Source organism: Pundamilia nyererei, unplaced genomic scaffold (assembly GCF_000239375.1).
Source record: "Pundamilia nyererei isolate P.nyererei 1_Seehausen unplaced genomic scaffold, PunNye1.0 scaffold00004, whole genome shotgun sequence".
In the NCBI taxonomy this organism is placed as follows: Eukaryota; Metazoa; Chordata; class Actinopteri; order Cichliformes; family Cichlidae; genus Pundamilia; species Pundamilia nyererei.
Window position 1 is genome coordinate 6,561,837 of NW_005187405.1, and position 17,893 is coordinate 6,579,729.

Sequence of the window (17,893 nt, forward strand, 5' to 3'; positions counted from 1 at the left end):
ATTAGTGCTGTGAGCACGCAGTTCAAAAAGAAGTATTCATTTTTTTGGCCAAATATTTTCAAAGCAATCAAAGACTCTGGGAGGTGGAATTCTCTCACCTAATCAAACAGCAAATGTAACCCAGCGCTTGATTAAATATTGAGCTACGGAGTTTCAGATATCTTTTTTCATTGGCCTGCTGGCATTTGGCAGCAGGGGAGCATCAAACTCCTATAAGTCCCCAGAGTTAGTCCACTCTGGAAAAGTGCTGAGCCAGCAGATCAAACTGTAGAAATGTCACAGAGTGAAAGAAAATGAACTACAAGCGTGCATCGATTGAGAGTCTTCTCCACATCTTATAGACTTCCATGATGTTAATATGAACAAAACCAAAGTGAAGCTAGAATTTTTAATGTGCCTGATTTTTCATAATAAGACAAAATTAGGGTTTGTTGTATGTCAGTGTCATTGCTTATCACCGGAAAATAGTATCACTTATCACTATTTAATAGTAATTAAATAAGACTGTCTTTAAATCAAGCCGGATTTTTTGTAATTAGGCCATTTTCAGTAATTCTATACTCTTATTCTCATGGTTTTCACTGATAGTGGCAATGCAGCTATTTCTCTGCTGTTCTTCTGCAGCATTATCGCAAAAACTACCTTATTGCTGTTGGGAATCCATCATCTCCTGCTGTGTCTGCACATTAAAAACATTAATCTGCCAAAATACAGAGTCACTATCTTTTATTTTTTCTTCCTGTCACCCTCCACATCTTCCTCCTGGTTCTGTCGGAGACTTCTTCCTGTTAAAAGTGAGATTTTCCTTCTCGCTCTTGCCAAGAGTTTTCTGGTTGTTAGGGTTTAAATTGGATTATTCTAGGGTCTTTACCTTACAATATAAAGCGCCTTGAGATGATTGTTGTTGTGACTTTGAGCTATAAAAATAAAAGTGGAATTGAATTCACTATTTTTGGTGAAGAAAAAATCCCACATTTTTAACTTTTTTTAAACTAGAAAATTACCTTTTTTTTGTCTTTTTAAAATGAAGACAGTAAGAACAACTGAAATGTGCACTGCCAGACAGAAATAGTTGCAGCCAGAGCGAATGTACCAATCCACATTCTCAGTGAGGTGACCTGCTGTTGCTTAGAAAGCTCTTTGCATTATGTGACGCATGAAATCTGATTGTGGTGACTCATGGTATGAATCAAACGTTTAGTCTGCTGTCACTCTTCTGTTACCTGTTCAATGCATTTCAGCCTTATCTAACTACACTTGTAGTTACCAACACCAACCATAGGTGTCGCCAAATCACGGAGCACTGAAATTTTGAAAGATCATATCTTTAAAGTTATTAGTAAGGCCTGTGCTATTCCAAGATAACAACACGCGATACCTGTTGTAAACATCTGGTGCTCATGTCGCACGGATTCGCCGACACATCGGTAGCTCATCTTGCTCTTCATAAAAAGGCAGATTTAGGCTATGCTCTCAGAGTTGCAAATCCACATATCGTTGTTTGTTATTAAAATGATCCTAAACAATCATTCAGCCCTTTGCCTCAGTTTCACAAGTCTGAAATGCCATTTTGACAGTTCCAAGCTCAATACCCTGTCTTACATCAAATATCTGTTCAACTTTTTCCCCCATATTTTTTTTTTGTTCTACTCCCCACACTCACCATTGTATTGTTCGACCTTGAGTGAGATGCTGTCAGGCGCTTTTTAGAACATAAGCGTTGCAGTTTCCCATAATCCACTGGGAGTGTTGAGGTGAGAGCTGTGGCCCAGTAGCACTCTGAGTGGCTGGCAGCGGATCAAAAGCAAACGAGGTTCCTGAGCTCATTCCAATTATAACAGCACACACTATCAACTACAAATACAAACAGCACATAAGTGATAGCACTGGTGGCCTGGAGGACTGCTGCCAGAGAGCAGGCAGCATGCTAATCAGGATACCTCTTGCCATGGGCTATTTAGGGAATAGCCTCTCATCCCACCAATTCCCCATGCCTTAACCAGGGAAACGAAAGAGAAGAAGGGGAGTGAATTCCCTGAGTGCACAATCCAAGGACAAAATATTAGAAAATGGATCTTTATCTTTGCTCTTGGCCAATATCCATATTAATTGCGAGAAAAAAGAACAACAATACAAATGCACTGAATAAAATATAAAGAGATTTGTCAAATACATACAGCTACAAATTAAGACCACCTCCTATACTCTGCTCTTATGTTAATTCAATCAAAAGGCCGACATAAAATAATGTCTAAAAAATTATTTAAAAAAATAATAAAAATATACCACGACTAATTTAATTTTCGTCCCATTTAATGCAAATTCCACACAGGCTTTCATTGACTTCACTAAGTAGGAATCAGACCGTGCCCTAAGGTTTAACCTTTGCAAAAGCAGAATGTGGAAAAACAAGCTCCTCATTCATTTGCACATCACTTCACACTGGTTATTGCAATTAGTCTGATTATTCATAACAACAATCTTCCCAAGCATCCCATTGTAGTCCGCCAATCCAGCAAAGTGATTTATATCCGGTCGACTGTCATGGGGAAAAAGGAAGTGAGATGTTTAGAGTGGTTCTGTGCTAACGTGCGCACGCCCCCACCTCACACGGACATCCCCTCAGAGCTTGGCAACTCTCCAGAGCCATGCAGGGGCTGCGGAGTACAGCGGGAGCCTGAGTGAGAAGCACACATTGTGCACTGCGGGACCCCAACAGCCCCGGCCCGAAGGCACAACTCTCAAGGACATGGAGAACTGGGGCAGAGAACTTCCAAGCTTCCCACTGTTAGGGCAGGCTGAGAAAAAAGGGAGAGTTTCCAAAGTGTCTCGATCTGTTTGAGCATTACCAGTGAAATGCGTTGTTAAAAGGGATATCATCAGTTCTCTTGTTCAGTAAACAATAATCAAGCAAAAGCCTGTTGTGCACAGAATACCTCTAGTCTGTGAGACATTTAAATGTGAAATATATTATATAGAATTCACAATTAAACCCTATTATGTGTTAAAGAAGGGGTTAGACTGGTGTCACATCTCATATAGGTGGGTTACATTCCAGAGGAAAATGGTTAGAATAAAGTCTGAGTAGAAGTATTGAAAATGTGTGTGTTAATACACAGAGTCTAATCTCCCACTCAAAAATAATTACTGACCTGTATGACATTCGAGCAAGTGATACATTTGAATCAGCGGCTGATACAGCCTCGTGATCTCCATGTTGGGAAGTGTTTTTGCAGACAAATAAATATATAATCTGAAAACGGAGATATGAAGTTCTACTGAATATTTTTGTGAATAGTGACAGTGATAGATACAGTCCGGTTTTCATAAAGTGTATTCAAAAGCAGGGGGAAAAAGGCAAGGTCTTCAACACTGCTGGAAGAAACAGTATTAGCAGCAGCCCTTTACCTTATTGTCCTTCCAGTCAGGAGCTCGGGATTACTGTGGGTCAACCCCCCTCTTCCTACAACAGGGAGAAGAAACCACACTGATCTGAGATGGAGTACCCCCAACAAAACCTTACCACATCGACCCATACCACCATCCTGGGCCTCTAATGGAAGTCCTGGGCATCCAGATGCCTCCCCCGCTCTGACATGGGCGTCAAGTAGCGCTCTTCTCATCACTGGAAGCAGCAGGCTTCACAGCTCTCCTTTTCTCTCCCTGGGACTGGCTTTTTTGGAACATTGCAGGCAGATGTGTCCAGATGAGCACGTTCTAATTTGTAGGCCCAGGTTAATGCTCTGCCAGAAGCCCTGGAGGATCAATAGCTTTATTTCCCTAAAATGCCGGCATGGTGAGAACCAGCTCACGGGGTGCTTTTAATACCGCCACAGTTCCAGCGATGACTGGGTTGTATTGATTGTGCCCATGTGGAACTACGTGCACCTTCTGGGGAAGGATCTATTTGTGTCACCCTGGGCCGGGATGGGGGCTCCACTGGAGGAGTTGAGAGCTCAGCCAATGGAGGATGCCAAAAACATCAAAACAGCCATGTTTACAGATTACCCAAAGGGAAAGCAAATTACAGCAATTATGCAGGCTGTGGGAATACTAATATCAGCATACCTGCTATTTTACCCAGAGACTACTTTTTTGAGGCTAGAACACATACAAAACAGCACACTCAATTTGATTTGATAGCTAAACCCTCAACAAACGATGGGATTTAAGCGAAGCTCTGCACATCAAATGCATGCAAAACAATGTCTTTCTAGGGGATCACCCTGTTTGTGTATCGTCAGGTCCAAAAAATCTTTTCAGTTGTTTTGAAACTAGATATAATAGCTTACACAAATATGCGTGAAGCGAGCGTGTATCTGGCAGGCGTAATGCGATACTAAACGTTGTCTCGACCATATTTATGATTTCTTCTAAACAATGACAATTAATCTTTCTTTGTAAACACAGCAAATTGCTCTACGGAAAACTCATTTACTCTTGCAGCATTTATCTCATACATCAGTGCAGAGACAACATACAAAGGAGTCTTATCCAAATCGTGGGCCTTTTGTTTGCAGCTTTCCTGACATATTCATGACTGGGGCCATAATAGTCAGATTTCTGTTATATCCCCCAGGGAGAGCAGAGAGAATGGTGTCACATCCAATTACCGCAGCACACTGTAGAAGTAAATCAAAACTCGTGCCGTGAACTCTGCAATCCGAGGTGCAAATGCACGCACACACAAACAGACACGCACTGTACAAGCAAAGCGGTCCAACAGTTATATCAACATTGATGGAATATCGGAAAACACATTCTTCTGCTAACTTGGAGGTCATTTATGGATTACGCAGGGAAATGGGATTAGCTGGAGGCTGTTGGCTGCCTTCTCCTCAAAACATAAATTGACATATATAAGATCTAGGAGTAAGTGAGGCAGACAGCGCTTACTCAAGACTTTTCAGTTATGGATTTGTTTGCCGGCGTTCAGAAACTGAATGAGGACTATGATGTGCTCCCGTTTGGACGAGAAACAATCGGGTCACCATACTCACCCACACCTTCTCCTCAGCACCAATTTTTTTTCTTTTCTCCCCTGCAAGAGAGAAATGGATGCCTTTGTCTTTTCCTCCACAGTAGTCTTTGGGAGGCCTGGTGGTTTGGTGGTTGGAGGGTATCTCAGCAGTGCATAGCCCCGTTTCACCCTGGAGCGGTGCAAAGCTCCTGCCCAATAAAACAGGCTGCATCCCCAGGGCCCCTCCCTCAAGCCTCCAGTCAGGGCTTGTTTTTGCACCATTTATTTAGTGTGACACATCTCCAATTAAACTGTGGAGGCTGCTGCATTCCCCCCATAACTACCTCTTATACCTCCCCATAGACTTTCTGTCACACTGAGAGTGTGGGTATGAGAGAGTGAAAAGGAGAGCTAGTGTGGAGACGGGGGGGGAGAGAGAAAGAGAGAGAGATCACATCTTGCCTGCCAGCTATGATCACGATGTCATTTTCTCCTCAGTGGTTAGGAGCCTCCTCTGAAAGGTGCCCTGAATTATAATTATCAAAATATTGAACAAGATAATCATCCTCTTAAATGATGCTGCCACTTCACTATTTGCCATCACAGAACATGCATGGTGTAATGCTCTCCTGCAAGCTTTCTTGATAACTTATTTAGATCTGCACAGCCAAAGACATCTTCTTTTCTTCAATGGAAAAACAGGTGGATTTTTCGAATGTTAAGCTTGTCGAATGTATTTCCAACCCTCAAGCATCCACGAGAGCCTAAAAAGCAAAGCTTTTATAGGAAGCAAGAGTCTCCTTGCCACCTCTTCATCCTCCCACGACGGCCCGAGACACAGTCACAGGAGGAGTGACTTTGCCCGACCCCAATACCGTCTGCAAGAGTGCAGCTGAGGGCAGCAGCTGCCAGGGAGGACTGGTGGGGGAGCGCCCAAAACGCCAGCTCTGCCAAGCAGAGGGGCCAGGGGGAGCCCCAGTGGCAGCTGGGAAGGGTGGGGCAGCCAGCTGTGGAGCAGCAGGGTGGTGGGGTGACTAGGCGACGCCACTAAACCTGAGCAGGGATACACAAATGTTCACACAAGCACATAAAGCAAAAATAAAAACAGGCGCACTGCAAAAAAAAAAGTTCTTTCTCGCTTCTTTTCTTAAAGCACTTCTGCTGCACTCATTAATCCAAACACACATTTCATCAGCACTAAGGCATCCCAAGCAGTCCGCAGCGCTCTTAATACCGCACCGCTCTCCCATCACGTGCTTTGGCCACACATCTGGTGTACCATCTGTATCACTCCCCCCAATGTGACAGGTAGTCCCTCTCCCTCTCTGGAGGGAGCAGAAGGGGAAAGAGGGACACGGAAGGTAATTTTGGGTGTAAATGTGGTCTGGACCTCTCTGGATGCATCTGGACAAAGCAGACACGCTGCTGAGCAGGGCAGGGTCATTATCAGTTGGAAACTGACTACCAGATAGCAGATGAAGACAAAACAATTATATCATACTGTCACATTATGACAGCACCAATAGTGCACATCTTGTTTATGCTGTTCAGGATGAATGTTTCTGGTGTCATAAACAGTCTCTTGATAAACTGTCAATATCTATAAATTACACACGGCAAAATATATTAAAGATTCTTCCGATTTATTATAATGTACAGTTATACATTGCCATGACACAAATGTGACCACCACTTAAATGGGGTGCAGAATGAAAAATATTAAAACAACCATATAAACAATACCAGGAGGACACTGAATTCCTCTTTTTATGTCGCTGTACACGTGGGAATCAATAAAATATGCACCATAATACAGATATCAAGCCAGTAATATAAAACTGCACAACCAGTCTTTACTGTGAAATTAAGGAATCGATTTCAGAACATTATTTTCACATCTTATGTTACATATTTGACAGTAACAATCATTTATTCACACACAACACTATTTGAATGGCATCAACTTAGACGTTTATTCAAAGGGGAGGAGGGATTCCAGCACTGTGAACAAACTAACGTTATCAACTAACAAATGAAGTACTTGCCAGATATATTTGTAATACCGAGTTGGATTCTTTCCCCATCCACTAATTTGCAGTCAATGGACAAGACTGAGGTGCATGTATAGAAAAAGTAAAAAATAAAAACAGGGCTCCAGAGAGCATTTACTCACAATTTTCAGTGGCATCTGCTACATATTACCTCTTCGGGCACATTTATGAAATAGAGGCCAACAACCATTATTCTGTCAAGTACTGTGGGTTTGGGGAAAAAAAAAAAAAAAAAATTACTCACCCACTTTTTTAAGAGAAAAAAAAAAAATCTAAAGAACTCGCAGAATACACCAGATTTCTGATAAGTATGATGTTCATATTTGTTTACTGATGAATTACTGTGTATGTCAAAAAAAATCCCTGTTCTTGTATTTCGGTGTTCGCGCTGCTGATGTTGCAGATTTAATTTAATTGTTCCACAATTAAACAATTAAAGGAAATGTGCTGGATGGGATCTTAAAGAGCATTAAAAAAAAAAAAAAAACCCCAAACAAAAACATTGACACATACACTTGATGAAATTAACAACACAGCTTTAGTACTAGTTTCCAATGTCTTATACAAAGTTAGCTTGATCTAAAAAGCATAAAATATATTTTTACATCATCACATACATCAAGACATGTACCATGGCCTAGCTGGAAGTTCACTTGGTGCACCATTTCATCTTTCCCTGTCCCCCACACAATTACCTACTGCTGGCATTATTGCTTCTGATGATCGGGGAGCTGAAGGATCGAGAAACAATGCACCACGTAGATTCAAACTGTACATTTACATCATGTGTTATCCAAAATTTTGTTAGCCCATTTCACAATCTGCAATGCTAAAGGATAAGGCAGTTCCATTTTTAAGGCATTGCTGCTTTGAGACATACTGGACCAGAGGTGACTCGCTGACTTTGACGTAATGTCAGCAAATATGATAAACATGACTACATCTTATCAGCAAAGATAAAATCCCAAAGAGAGGGGAAACTGTATCTTGTATTTTTGAGCATTGTGTGTTTGTGTCCGAGAGATTAAAACCATCATTAAAGTCTGCTTCGTAACTGACCAGAGGTCAGAGCTTAGAGATCAGAGCAGAGCTGTGTTGGTTGCTGTGATCACTTCTCATTGCTGGTAATTTCCATACTGGCCCTGTGGAGAGAAATGCAACATCCTCGTGATACTGACCTTTTCAAAACAAACAAACAAACAAAAATAAATAAATAAATAAATAAAATCAGAAGTTTATGTTCACAAATCTCAATAAGGTGCAGACAAAAATCTGTGGTTTCAACCATATCATACTGCAAACCGTGATTTATGCCTGCACTGACTGGTTTTGACCAGCAGATGGCAGCATAACCTCACAACCTGTGAGCTCTAAATTCGAACTTTTTACCTCAGGTTTCAGCAGCAGCATGGCTGAGGACGATAATCCTTATTAAACAGTGGACACTAATTTTCAAGTGAGACAAATTCAGTGGAAGAACAGCAGTATTCTCTTTATTCCTACACAGGGGTCGAAGTATGTGTTTGACTTTAATGGAAAATGCAATGGAAGCAAATTTGGAAACAATGATTTGAAAGATAAAATTTCAATCCAACAAACACACTGGTTATGAAGACCAGTGTCATACATTGTAGAGATTAAGGACAGTCAGAGAATGTGAGCTCCTGTCTGTCTTATTACAATCTAAGAATGCTGTGTTTCTGGACCTCATATCTTTACAATTCGACCCCTGGTTAATAAAAAAAAGAAAAAAAAAATAGAAAAGGAAAAATTTAAGAAAAAGAAAAGATGGGTAAAGAAAGACAGACGAGAGACAGAAGAAACAAAACAAATGCAAATTAAGGCTAGGTGGTCAAGCGTCTAGATTGGACGTTGAGGTCTTCACAGCAACCATTACCTTTGCTTCTTACAGAGCTAGTCAGGGGTTCAAATCCCCGGGTCTTTATTTCCTCATGTGCCCCTGAATATTCAAAGATAAAGATATCAAAGTGTAGCTGTGGTCCCCACATAAGACCACAGGAAATACAGGGCAACAAACAGATCTTCCTTTAAACACTAGAGCAGTCTGCATCAAGTTTAAGGAAGAATCTTCTTTAAAGCCCTCATATTTCACTGGAATGGCATACCACATTAGCCAGAACACAACAATATTAACATAGAAAACCCTTTTAGGAAGAACACATTTAACCACCGAATATGATGACAGCATGCATAACGTACTACTGCTTAATTTTTACCATCGTACTTCACTTACATTAATTACTGGTCTAACTGAGAGTTATATATAACATACAACTTAGCATGGCAATAAACACAGTAAGAGAAAGCCTAAGTGCAATGTACAGACAAGCCTCTGTCACTGTCCATTGTTGGGGTTATACTCACCTGGTCATAACCATAAGGGCGCTGCTGTTGGCCCTGTGGGGGACCGGGTTGTGGAGGGCGATAGCCCCCGTACTGCTGTCCCTGCCCTTGAGGATAGTTAGGATACTGTCCTGGGGCACTTTGGGAGGGACCTACAAACAAACACATTAATAAATGGAGAACTTTTTATGCTTGTCAGCCTTGAGTGAACCCAAAACTCTTTGATTGCTGGGCACTGTTAACAGAGAAATGAAATGCTTCCACACAGTGTAGTTTATTATGAACACAGTTTATTAAAAAGAAGAAGAAAGGATATGGAACAAAAAAAAAACTAATTTAGGTTGAAGCACTGAAGCATGCAGTGCAGGAAAATTCTATAAAAACTGACTGTCAACCAGTGTTACTGAAGTGTTAAGGTGCAGCATCAAAAACAGGTTTATACTTGAAGTCCTAATCCGGCTCTGATTCTGCCAAACTCATTTCCATTTTTCTTATGCTTTGGACTTGTTATTCTGAAAACTTTGGGAAATACCTGTTAGTTTACATTAACTAGTGGGCTGCAATAAAAAAAAAGTGATGGATGACAAAAAGAATAGCGGATCTGTCAGACCCATTTGTTACGGCTGCCTCCACCACGCCTGACTCAGTAATGAATGAGAGCGAGTGAGTCAGGCTGGAGACAGGCAGTGGTTCCCTAATGCAAGGAGACATCAAAGAGATTCTGTTGGTCTTCATTAGAGGAGCAAGCATCATTTAAAAAAAAAAAAAAAAAAACCCAGAAAGACAGGAAAAAAAGCAGGGGGAAAAAAAAAGGTTGTGTATATATTATATTATTATGTTATATATGCTCCTGTACAGATGTTGTGAAGGACTGGGCAAAGTCTGACTGGAGTTGAAGTCAAATGAGGCCCACGCAACATCATTAGGCGCTCATAATGCCTTATGCTGTTGAGCATAACCTTGTGGGGGCCTGAGAGAGCAGGCATGTGTATGTGCCAGATGGATCTCACCTCACAACCTCTGCGTCTCCAGTAGCTCATTACTTGCATGAGCTCTGGCTCAGACAGAGGGTGAGTGATGGAAAGTTACAGAGAAAAATGGGATGAGGAAAGAAAAGCCTAAAAGCTGCAAGAGCTACACTGAAAGTGCAAGGAAAACATTTTTTGACTAATTTATTTCCAGGTATTGTTGTAAAACATGAATGTTTCTACTTTCAATTATTTTTCAGACAATTTCTATTATCATGTATAATTTGCTAACATGATATTACACAGCACTACTAAAATTAAGTAACTGTAATCATTAAGAACGGTTGTGTCGTTCAACTCTCTGCTCAAAATGATATCTTGATATGCACAAAGCTTAGTTACATCAAGCAACAGTGTATAAAGGAACAATGTTTTTTCAACGGCTATAAGGCACCCAAAGAGGGCTTATAGCGCCTCCTACAGGGGAAATAAAATTTTTGCCGTAACTCACCATATCCCTGTTGTTGGGGTGGATAGCCCTGTTGACCTGGGTACTGCTGCTGAGGAGGATATCCCTGTTGCTGAGGTGGGCCTTGCTGGTATGCCTCCTGCTGCTGGCCATATTGAGCATTACCTTTGAGGGGGAAGGGGGCAGCAGCGAATGTGAGCAACATGTTATTGACTACAGCACAAAAGCAAGGAAGACTGTGAATAAAATATCTTACTATCCAATGAAGAGATGAATTTGATTTGTAAGAGTATGATATGTGCCAGTGCTCTTATAGAGGAAATAAAACTCAGACACTACTGCTACACTACGGCTGTAGTAGGGAGTGTCAGGGTCAGAAGTCAGTGTCCAGCCACCATATCAGATTTGTGTGAAGTATGAAGTCTAACATCAGTTTTGTATGAATAAGTACGAATATAAAAATAAAGTACAAGTTTACATATTAATAATTTCTTCTAAGATAGGAAAAAGAGGTAACAGGTCATTATTGTGAATTTCAAACATGCACAATCATTTTTAATAGCAGCACATTTTTAACATACATATTTTTCCTCATTTTTGCCATTAAAACGACTAAAAAGAAAAACAAACAAACAAAAAGAAAAATCCCAAAGCAAATCACTTGTGTTTGAAAGGTCAAAAGAGAAACAGTGTAGAAAGAGGGAAAATCAAAACAAAAGGAGAAAAAAAAAGGTAAATGTTAATTGAAGAAAAAAAAAAAGAAAAGAAAAAAAGCTACATTTTAGTAGGTAATCTTAAAAGTGTGTTTGCTTATGCAATTAATACTATCCCTAAATACACCAACAACAAGAAAATCTACTGCATATGAGCCGTTATATTTTGACAAGAATGCAAAGGTGCCATACTTTAAAAAAAAAAAAAACAACATTTGAAGACTTCAGTGTCGCTACTGCGGCTCTTAAAACAAACCCCACAGTTTTTGATTTCAAATGTCAGTCTGCTTTACGTGAAGTGGACAGAGGCACACCTACAAGTGCTTATAAATATGAATAAGGTGGCTGTGGTTCAGGAGGTAAATCGCAAAGTTGGCAGTTCGATCCTCTAATCTACATGTTGACGAAACCTTGGGCAACATAGTGATTCATAAGTTTCCCCCATAGCATCTATTGTAATGCGAGTATGTGAATGGGTAAATGAGGAAAACTCTTGAGTGCTCAAATAGAAAATATATATAAACACATATGTACTTATCAGCTACTGCACCAAAAAAGTGCAGTAGCATGATATCAGGCTACTTCTGCACAACTTTACCGTAACGCCTCAAATAAGACTGTCCCTGACTTTTCTTTCACCCCAACTCGAAGAGACCCGTTCACGAATAAGCGGAGTCAGCATTACAAGAACTGTATGACTGCTTAGATCCTGATTTATCAATGGACAGCAGCACCTTTGTTTTTTACTTTGATTTCCCCAGAAAATAATGAAGAAACTGAAGTGTTTGCTTTGTCACAGTCTCTTTGCATCATTTGTGTTTTAACACAAGTCCTGGGTTCATTTGTTGAGGTTTTTGTTTTTCCTTGTTTCCAAGCGGCTGGAAGGTTCTCCTACCTTCTGATGCTCCCTGTCCTGCGTGACTGTACTGGTCCCCATAGTAGTCTTCCTGCCCTGGATACTGCTGAGGGGGTCCTACATACACATACACACAACATACACACAAGTAGATTCAAGGTGTTGTTGGATTGGTTGTGTGAGGGGAAGAGTAAAGAGGATGGATTCCTTGCCACTAGTTCCTAGTAGAAAGCTTTCTTTTGGTCACTTGACTAATTTTTATAGAGGCGGGAGGCTCTAGGTTACATCTTTAGTCGCCAACATCTCTGTGAGCAACAGTGGAGGAAATAAGAGGGAACTGGGAGGAATGAGAGTAAGAAATACAGGAGGGTGGGTTAGGGAGAGGAAAGACCAACACTCACAACTCGCACACATAAGAAACACACTCCGAAAGAATATACCTTGCTGTGGGGGTCTGTAGGGCGGCATTGGCCTTTGCCCCATGACATGATTCCCCTGGTTGACTTGGCCAATCATGCCCATTGGGTTCTGTTGTCCTTGGTAGTGCTGTCCACCACCACCAGGAGGCATGTTATATTGCTGTGAGGGAGGCTGCTGGTGCATCATTGGACCTGAAGTAAACAAAAAAATAAAAAATAAAAATGAGCTGTCAGAGAAATGACAAGGCACTGCAAAACCATTTTCAACATGTTAAAGACTTTTCTTTTGTGAATGTATTTTTAGACCTATTTCACGTCCACGATGACTAAAAAGAAAAGAAGGGCGATTTTATACAATAATGCAATTGGAAATTAATGCAATTGAGTAGAAGATAACAAGTTTTCTGCTTTACCTTGATTGGGCTGCATGTTCATGTTTGGACGAGGCCCATAGTTTCCCATGGGTTGGCCTTGGGTCATATTCATTTGGCTCTGAGATGGCATGCCCTGGGAGGAAGGGACAGCGTGATTGTAGCCACCCATGGAGCCGTGGCTGCTGGGGGGCATATTCATAGAGCCACTGGGCATGTTCGGGGGCTGGTTGGGGCCTGGACCAGGACCTTGCATGGGCATGTGATTAGGTCCTGAAAAATAAGAAGAAGAAGATCTCCATGATGCTTTGAAAGGTAACAGAAAAATATATATATATTCTGAGACTTCCAGTAGAATTGTAAGTTACTATTGATGCTATTTACATCCAGATGACTTTTCTAATAATTTCATCACAGAGTTGACAATCATAGTTTTCTTGTCTCTATATTTTTCCCTTATCGATAACAACAAGAACGAGCAGTCATCTTGAAGGATTCATTCCAGCCTGCCAAATCTAAGTCTCTTGCAGCTTTGAATAACCAAACAAACTGGATAACAGTAGCAAGGATCAGTTGATCCTGGATCACACAGTTAATACTGGATCTTCTAAGCAATGTATGAAACACGGGGTCCAGATATCACAATTCGAAGGAGAACAATAATAGAGTGTTTTCTATGTAGTGACTACTCCATTTCTGCACATAGTGCTGAACGATCAGGTCAGGGGATTGTTCGCTGTTGCATTTTCTCGTATCTAGCACACAACAAGAAATACTCCACTTATAGTTTGCTGCCCGAGTGTGCAGGAGGCAAAGGCACATGATACCCACACACTTGCTGTGAATAGCAAAGGACAAATACCTAAATTTTCAAATGGCTACAACAGGACATTACCCAGATTTTGTGCTACGCAGCTGGCAAGTTAAAGACTGTTTAATGTCTGATCCAACTGTGTATGATGTTACCTTTGTTATGTAACAATAAGAACTGCATGATGGGAAACATGGGAAACACAATGTGTACTACCAGGGCTTGTCAAATATCTTTCATTTTTCCTCAGTTAATTACCATGTGGTGCAGACGTCAGCACATTTTGTTTTATAAAATTGTTAATTCAGTTCTTCTTAAAAAAAAAAAAAAAAGAAAGAAAAGAAAAGAAAGAAAAGAAAAGAAAATGCTCCCTCCCAAAAAAAACAAAACAATCAATAACAGGAGAAAGACAATGATGCATGCATGAACTATGCTACTTCAGCAGAGAAGGATAACCACAATCAGATGGAGAATCAAGCCCAAGACCACCACAGCTGGCAAATGGGTGACATCATCCTTCAGCATGTTTGCCTATAATACCTTAGAGCGACCTCCCTCACAGTTCTGTGGTGTTGCTAGGCAACCCAAGTGAGACAGGAACTGAGGGAAAAGGAGAAAGAGAAAAGAAAGACAAGGCAGGGAAGTTAAGGTGGGGCAGGGGGGGGGGGACACATACCAGGCATCTGTCCATTCATCTGGTTCTGCATATGTGGGGCTGGAGGGCCGCCGCTGACCATACCCTCAGAGGGCATGTTGTGACCGTGAGGAGGCTGAGGAGGGGGGCCACTTTGGTTCATGCCACCAGGACCCATGGGCATATTTTGAGTGGGCGGCTGTAGGTGCACAACACAGACAAAAAAATAAATCCACATGACCTCTCTGAAAACAGATCTCAACCTGAGCCACTCGAGATAAAAACTCCTGAAAAAAATATGATAACTCTGATACAGAGATTGCGGCATTCATGTAGAACACTAATGTAAGGAGAATAAAATCTATTAATATACACTGAAAGGAAAAAAGTTTTTCAATAAAAGGAACAGCTAGAAACCTTCAATGATTAAAAAATGCATAGATAGACAAAGTTGCAACAAACTGAACAAAACTGGCTTAAAAAACTAGCCTGAACTAAGACTGTTATGCATGCAGCAGTTTAAACGGTTTATGGCTTAAAAGCAGCAATTAAAACCGTTCTCTAGTCTGCATTTCTTTCAAACAGCTGGTCCTAATCTCAGCTGTTTGAGTCATTGACAACCCCTCCAGAAACATGCTCACCATGCAGCATATTAAGAAAATGAATGTGCCCACACTCATCATCTGAGTTTAAGGTATGTAAGCAACATTTACTCATAAGAATACACTCACTCCTTTACTATGTGATTGTTAGCAAATCAGTGACTTCAATCACTTTTGTAACCACTGTGCTTCTTCGCAACTACGGATGGGAATGCAAGAATAGTTCCAGTTGAAAATCGATAACAGATTTTAATGGAATTAATCAAGTCTAATAAAATTCTATGCCTCCAAGCTTATCAATTCTTCTTATTCGATGCCGACAACTGTTTTGCGTAGATGAGCACGCCAAATAAACTGCAAATAAAAGCCTTTTTTGGGCCATTTCTACACTGTGTTCAGACACATTGTACACAGTGTTGCTTGTTGATGCTGGGAACCTTAGGGCTGAGTAATTGATCAAGTTTTAATATGAATTAAGTTTTGGCTTCCAAAGGTAATCGAGATATAATGATGACTCTTTATCCCCATTTGCCTGCATCCACTGTGACTGGCAGTTGCTCTTGTGAGATGGGCTTTCTCGGGCTAACTTCAACCATTTTTTCCCCTCTCTCCATGTACCTATTTACATTTTTTATTGGAATTCGGTTACATTTAAAGATCAAGGAAAGCACACCTTTATTTGAGGTTTAATAAATGTTCTAGTTGATAAACACTCCTTTGAGTTAATCAAGATTACATTTAATGACTTGAAAAAAATAAATTGTGCTTTTAGTTTTTGACATATTTGACTCTTGTAGCCTACTTGTTCTTCAAATGGGTAATTGTTACAAAATGATTAAGAGCATGGATAATCCAACTATAAGCAGACTCAATAATTACACTACTACCAATAAAAACAATATCAATATTAAACACTACTAACAAGTGCCTGAGAGCTTAACCAAACTGAGAAATGAATAGATTTTCTCAGCAAAGGATTCAATTTGTTCACCCAAAATATTTATTCTACTTAATGAAGCCTTGCGAATGAGCACTACTGGCAATAAATCCTTAAATGGCAGCTACAACAGCTCAACAGATAGCACTCATACATAAAGAAATACTGCAGTCTGTTTGTACTGAACATCCATAACAGTGAGGGTTTTCAAAAGACTTATTTTAATTTTGCTGACAGGGGAAAAAAAATCATGACTTTGTTCAAAATTCTTAATCTCATTTAAAAAATGTTTCTTTAACATTTATGATTTATCTAAAACACCCAAGTGACCTGAATTGGGTATGATCGAAGAAGACAGGTACAGAGAAGACAGTCAGACATTTCAGTCATTCACAACAACCACTAAGAATTTATACTCACAGCAGGGAGGAGAGACTGCATGTTCTGATTGGAGTCTGCTATCGTCGCCAAGTACACTAAATTTCTGTGCAGCATCTGTTGATACCTGGGCAAGTGAACAGTGCAGTGTTTGAGTGAATGGGAACTTGAAATAAATATAACGTGAAATAAAAAAACTAAAAAAAACTTAACTCAAATAACTTACTGTGAACACTCAGCCGTTTTGCCTTTACTCTGGAAATCCATTATGCACTGAATCAGCTGGTTGTTTTCATCAAGTAACTGCAATGGTAAATTCAGATATTTCTATTACGTGTGTTACTCAATATAACTTCCCAAAATATTCATAATAAAGCAGACGAACTTGGTCATTTGGCGTGACAATTAATTTACTTGCCGAATGTTATTCTGTCTTAATTTTGAGACAGTGAAGGGTCGTGTTTTGTAAAATGTGAGTGTGCGTTTCTAGCCAACAAAAGACGCGTCTTGCTAGCTAGCTGTGCTTTGCTAACAAAACCACAGGCCTCCATTAACCTAAAACACAATTATACGTTAGTCCGATAAATCCACCCAAGACTCGTACTCCACACGTGGAGTGCCGTTTCCAGGGAGGTTCATATTCACCGCGCTCTGACCCTGTAACATTGTTCCTGAGCTGCTCACAGTTGGACTTGGATGGGCACTGCTACATTGATTATCTCAACGGCTAGCCGCGTTTGATGCCACAGCCTCCATTCTGCGACGCGCTAAAATAGATGAATTACCTTTTGTATTCCAGCGGGTGTTATATCACCCTTCCCACGCTGTCTGTGAGGTGCAAATGCCACCGACATGGTGATACTATAGAATATTAACGTAAGCTACAGCATAAAAGTTAAAAGTAGCTAACACACTGAACAAATCGGTAGAACTCAGATCAAGCAGTTGAGAATACGATGCAATTTCGTAATGCGGTGGTCCGTTTTGGGGGACGAAGTAGCACATTTTAACTCATAGTTACTGATTTCTGCTTGTTCTGACCATACATGAGTAATTGATGTAAAACTTAAGATCAGATAAATCATAATATAAAAGAAAATTTATTTAAATAGCTAAAATCACACACATTTTGGCTTAATTAAATTACAATTTCACCTATTTTTCATATAATGGAACAGTCTAGAGCTAGACCATAAGACCATATAAAATAAACTGCCAGAAAAAGGGGGAAAGCGGAGCGTTTAGTGTATATATCTAATTAAAAATAACATTGCATATATTTTGGTAGTAATAACTAATATCAGTCCTGGGATTTATGTACTCTTATTCACTCTTATAGCATCCGTATTCAAAGGAGGAA

General features: G+C 40.3%; 1 protein-coding gene across 6 annotated transcripts; it reads right to left on the minus strand.

Moving 5' to 3' along the window:
* Window positions 1-6,586: 6,586 nt before the first annotated feature.
* On the minus strand, window positions 6,587-17,506 carry ss18 (SS18 subunit of BAF chromatin remodeling complex). 6 transcript variants are annotated; one of them, XM_013912430.1, is made up of 11 exons: window positions 17,319-17,506; window positions 16,760-16,836; window positions 16,576-16,660; window positions 14,659-14,815; window positions 13,214-13,444; window positions 12,822-12,992; window positions 12,421-12,498; window positions 10,855-10,977; window positions 9,397-9,527; window positions 8,909-8,971; window positions 6,587-8,153 (listed from the first exon to the last, which is right to left on the minus strand). In XM_013912430.1, the coding sequence occupies exons 1-10, from the start codon at window positions 17,385-17,387 to the stop codon at window positions 8,954-8,956; spliced, it is 1,140 nt and encodes a 379-aa protein (XP_013767884.1). In that variant the 5' UTR covers window positions 17,388-17,506; the 3' UTR covers window positions 6,587-8,153; window positions 8,909-8,953. The 6 variants fall into 6 exon arrangements, with proteins under 6 accessions (XP_013767884.1, XP_005721428.1, XP_005721430.1 ...); XM_005721371.2 differs by lacking the exon at window positions 8,909-8,971; XM_013912432.1 differs by lacking the exon at window positions 6,587-8,153 and having other exon boundaries at window positions 8,800-8,971.
* Window positions 17,507-17,893: the final 387 nt, after the last annotated feature.